This window comes from Pyrus communis, chromosome 16, assembly GCF_963583255.1.
Source record: "Pyrus communis chromosome 16, drPyrComm1.1, whole genome shotgun sequence".
NCBI lineage: Eukaryota > Viridiplantae > Streptophyta > Magnoliopsida > Rosales > Rosaceae > Pyrus > Pyrus communis.
This window is the reverse complement of record NC_084818.1, coordinates 16,198,140-16,203,096: the sequence shown is the minus strand read 5'-3', so window position 1 is coordinate 16,203,096 and position 4,957 is coordinate 16,198,140. Positions and strand designations below refer to the sequence as shown.

General features: G+C 37.9%; 1 protein-coding gene across 1 annotated transcript; it reads right to left on the bottom strand.

Annotated features, from left to right (window-relative positions):
• Positions 1 to 259: 259 nt before the first annotated feature.
• On the bottom strand, positions 260 to 4,474 carry LOC137721566 (uncharacterized). The gene is made up of 3 exons (XM_068460661.1): positions 4,104 to 4,474; positions 1,896 to 2,647; positions 260 to 1,055 (listed from the first exon to the last, which is right to left on the bottom strand). The coding sequence occupies exons 1-3, from the start codon at positions 4,389 to 4,391 to the stop codon at positions 518 to 520; spliced, it is 1,578 nt and encodes a 525-aa protein (XP_068316762.1). The 5' UTR covers positions 4,392 to 4,474; the 3' UTR covers positions 260 to 517.
• Between the last annotated feature and the right edge of the window lie 483 nt (positions 4,475 to 4,957).

The following is a 4,957-nucleotide window of genomic DNA, read 5'->3' as shown; positions in this document are numbered from 1 at the left end:
ACAAATTTTTATTACTCCCATTCTTAATTTATATATAGTTGTATAAAGAGAATAAAAATAAATAAATAAATAAACCCCAAAACTCTTTAACGGTTGGAAGTAAGTTTTTTAGTTTTTGGTCTGTCTTGAAAACATAGGCATACCTAGAAGTGAACGGTAAGGAACCCTTGACCATATAATATAAGTTATACGACTGCATTAACAATTCTATTAAAGAGAGCTTAAATAAAGTCCATCAAGTAATTAAAGAGGTTATATCTATTACAAAAATGAACAGTTGCGATTATAACAATGATCAACTGGTAACCTTTGAAATTGTTGCTCTAAAATCTGTGGAAACCCTCAAAATAAACCATTGAGTGTTTTACTAACAAATAACAAAATGTGGTATGACAAACATTCTAGTTGTTAACTTAAAAAAGATTTCATGAGCATCCGATCTTTACCCAAGCATGCAAATTTTCTGCACTTGATTTGGTTTACATGAAGCCAATTAACAAAATTCAGCTTCTGCTTTCTACATCCCTATTCTCTCAGATTTGAGAACGTTATTTTGATCGGAAAGCAGGGACTTCTCATCATTATCATCCAAGTCAATGACCTCCTCTAATCCATATTCGATGTCAATTTTGCTTTTTTCATTTCCATTCAGTATTTTTGATTCCGAAACATGAACTTCAGAGTATTCTCCTCGTGAAGGGGAACAATTCGTTTCCAGCTGCTGCATTTCGGATTCTGCTAATGCTTGCATTCTAGCCCGGTCTCTGTCTCTGGGGTATGTGCAGTAAAGGAAGGAGTAGATAAAAACGCAGAGTGTCATCGGAATGCCCATTGCTGTGTAGAGTGCCTTGGCAAGTGATGCAGCATTTTCTCTATCTGTTTCAACTTCTACAGAATCTGATGATCCTTTAGGAACTGGCTTAAAACCATAAACGTGCTGCGCCAAAAGTCCTACTATCGGGGGAGCAAATGATGATAGGATGGACTCGAATGATTGATCCAGAGCATATATGCTGGTACGAGACCTCTCAGGGACTATCTCGGCAAATATGGGACTGTGAACCAGCTTGCACATTGAAAGGAGTTCCAAGAAAGTGTAAGTATCTGAACTTTTGTGATCAGTAATTTAGTTTTTGACTGCACGAGGATCACTTGAAAACATGACCATGCAGCATTGGAATGTAACTCTAGTCAATATGACTGATCAACCCTGAGGATCACTTGAAAACATGACCATGCAGCATTGGAATGTAACTCTAGTCAATATGACTGATCAACCCTAACTCTTCGGCACTGTTCATGCAAAAAGAGGGTGAAGGATGTGTTTTTTACTTTACAGATCATGCATATATTTCTGTCAATGCAAGAATGCACATATCTGATAAAGCCTATGAAACTCAAGAGAGTTTTTGAAAATTTAATAGTAAAATTTATCAATAACTCAAAGAGTGTACCTATGAAACTAGTTAAAATACATATTGATGTAAACAAACTAATAAGGCTAACAAAATGAGTCGAGAAGATTTGAATGGAACTCTAAAATGCTGAACAATTGTCACCAACTCAAGAGAGTTAGCAAATTTGAATTTGACATGAAGGACCTCCCCAAACTAATTAAAAAAACAAATTCCAATGGAAGTTTCTAATGAGCAAGACTCGAAGAAAGTTGGATCGACTCCTCTTATAATCTTATTGTTTTGTGAACAAGAACACATCTGAATAAACTGGTCACTAGGATTAGCAACTCCTAGAAATAGAAACCAAATTCAATCTTCAATGCAATTTTACTATTCTCATCCCCACCACGGCATGGGGAAAATGTAAGAAAAGAAAATTCTGTCATGGTAACTCTAAAGCCAAGGAAAAAAGGGACACAGTGAGTCAAGGATACATACTTGTTAGTTGCTGGAGCATTCCAGGAAGTAAACCATCCCATGATGAACAAGACCAGCCCGTGTGAGAATCCTGTTGTTGGGTCATCAGGCAACACCAGTAGCAAAATAGCAGCAAAAGGAATGGCCGAACCGGCACTTATCTGTGAAAGAACTATCCTCCCAGCATTGGGAAAGGGTTTTGCAAGGGTATCCCCCATGATTCCTCCAAAGAGACTTCCAAGTGATCCACCAATAATAAATATGGTCCAAAGAACTGCCGTTTCTTTGTGCGAGAAACCAATAAGTTCTAACCACAAAGGAGCAAATGACAAACCTGACCAGGGGAATGATCCAAAGACACCCTGAGCAATGAGAATTTGAAAAGATGGGATTCTAATAACTGACTTTGCTTCTTTAACCAGATCTTTCATTTGTGATGAAAAAGGCTTATGTGGAATTATATCTTTAGCTCTACCGCTTCTCTCTATGTAGTGCGGATCATTGGCAAAAAGGAGAACCAATATACCGACTATGACACTAATGAGACCAACCAAATGGAATGCAATTCTCCAACCAGGTATGCCCATGAATGAAGTGGACGCTATTAGTACAGAACAAAGACCGCCAATTATGGAGCCAATGTTTCCTGTTAGTTGTAACCATCCAAATGCTGTACCACGGTTGCTCTCATCAGTTGAGTCGGCAACAAGAGACTGAATAGCAGGAGTGACAATGGCAAGTCCAATTCCATTTAAACCTCTTGAAACAGCCACCTAATTGACCAAATCAGACAACTCAGTGTTCAATTATAATCTTGCAATCCAACAAAACAATAGCTTTCACGTGCTGAAAGTTTTGAGTGATTCAAAACGTTGCAGTTCTGAATTACACCTTACAAACTTATTGGACAGTTTTTTAGCTTATTTAATTGTGGTTAGTTTAAGATTCATTATCTCGTATCAAGAGCTATGAGCTTCATGTTGAAACATGAACTGATCTCTTCCCCAAACCTCCCATCTCCATAGGTGCAGCACCCTAGATTAGCTTCATACTTATGAAGAAAGTATACAGAATGAGATTTGGCAGTCATGGGCAAGCAAAAGTAGGATTTTGCTATAAGATAAATAAATGGTAAGACACAGCTGGATTTTCAGACACTATCATAATACATCTGCTGACTTAAAACAGCGAGAGAAGAGAAGAGAAGAGAAGAGAAACCAAATAAATCACAACTTCAACATTATGTTTATATTCTCTGTTCATCTACAACGGGTGAATTGGCAGTATAAAAAATAAAATAAACTCTCACAAGAACAACACAAAGTCAATTTTATAATCAAACCCTTATCTACTATATTTAACAATCTAAGTAATTAGCCTTAAATCTTTACTTTTTGATATCAAAGCTAAGATACAATAACCTTAATTTCTAAACATCTGTCTATTCCTGAAATAAGTATAGTTTTCTTTTTGTATCCTTGACCATTTTTGGTAATGTTAATAAGCACATTTTCAAACTTGGTAAGACCAATCTACTTTTTCTTCGAAATTTACAGCATTAGCAATGATCTTGCTAATGAACCATATGATTAAAATGATGATGGACTTGAAAACAATCCATGACAGGCTCATCAAACGATTTTCTTCTTCAATGGCATTGGCGTTCATTCAGATTATTGCTTTCACTTACTTACCTTCAGTGTACTACTTCTGTTTGCTTGTACATCATATTATTTATCCTACGTGATTACTACATCAATGTCCTTGATTTCCTCAAAACTGTTCTAATTGTAAAACAAAATCAAGAAACCTCATTTGTAAAACAGGATATCCATCACACAGTACGCTCCGGTATGACTTACATTGAACAAGACCTGAAAATCAGCTGCCTTAGATGATTTTCTCCACACTTACACAACGTGGAAACATAGCTGAAGATTGAAATCAACAGTTTCCCTAAAATAATATATGGCAACACATGCAACAGCATTCCCCATTTCCAATTCAAGCAACAACTCAAAGCAAAACACAGAGCAATTCAAAACATGGGTTGTCTTAGATCTATGCATACAAACATACTGTCTAATAACGAACCGCCAAAGATGACAAAAGTAACTATTCCATCTCACAATATATTCATATTTGAAGGAAAAAGAACACCCTTTTAGTTCGTCGCTTGTATATAAAAATTTAAAAAATGAAAACAATGAGAGAGAGGGAGAGGGAGACCTGAAGGAAAGTGGAAGAGAAGCCAACAAGGAAGGTGGCAGCAGCCCAAAGAAAGGCGCCAAGAGCAATGACACGGGCTCGGTTGTGACGCATGGCGAGGTAAGCAGCGAGTGGGTAGCAGGAAGATTGAACGATGGATCTAAACAGAGTAAGCGACCCCAACCCAGTCGGGTCGGTGTGGAGAGTCGCCCCAACTTCTTTGTACACCCCTGGCAGCAATGACTCATCGGCTCTCTGCATAATACTTGCCAGATTTACTAACAACAATGTCACCGACTCTGCGTTCATTGTCGCACTTCTGTTCGGTCTGAAAACGGATCACTCTGCTCTGCTCTGCTCAGCTCAGTTCTCCGACCAAACAGAGAAGTGGGACCAAATCGGAGGTTTTATGTTTGAGACAAAGGAGAAGAAGGTTTCGTTGACCAAGGGTAGATTTGGATTGGAAATCAATTACGTCCAATGTGGGACCTAGTATCCAAGATCTTACACGTGTATGGTCGGGGTTAACGATTGAATGTGGTACCAAGTCCACAAGATTCCGCCTGGTAGGCTTTTGATGTGGCCTTAGCATTAAGTGATATGAACATTTTAAAGCATCTTCAAATGAGATGTTAAATATTTTAATTAATGGCTCTCCACATGGTTATTTCTATCCTAATCGTGGCATATGACAGGGTGACCCCTTATCACCCTACATTTTCATTTTATGTATGGAAATGCTTATTAGACATTTTAATCGTTTGGCTTCTACTCCTAAATCCCATGTGGAAATCCCATCATGCCCTGGGGGATTTAGAATTTCAAACCTAGTTTTTGCCCGAGCTACCCCTAAAGGGGCTAGAAATGTCCTTCAA

Coding starts and splice junctions, on each gene's coding strand:
- LOC137721566 (XM_068460661.1), bottom strand. CDS start 4,391: ATGAACGCAGAGTCGGTGACATTGTTGTTAGTAAATCTGGCAAGTATT. Junction 2,648..4,103: donor TCTCTTCCACTTTCCTTCAG/GTCTCCCTCTCC, acceptor TTGGTCAATTAG/GTGGCTGTTTCAAGAGGTTT. Junction 1,056..1,895: donor AATGCTCCAGCAACTAACAA/GTATGTATCCTT, acceptor GCTGGTTCACAG/TCCCATATTTGCCGAGATAG.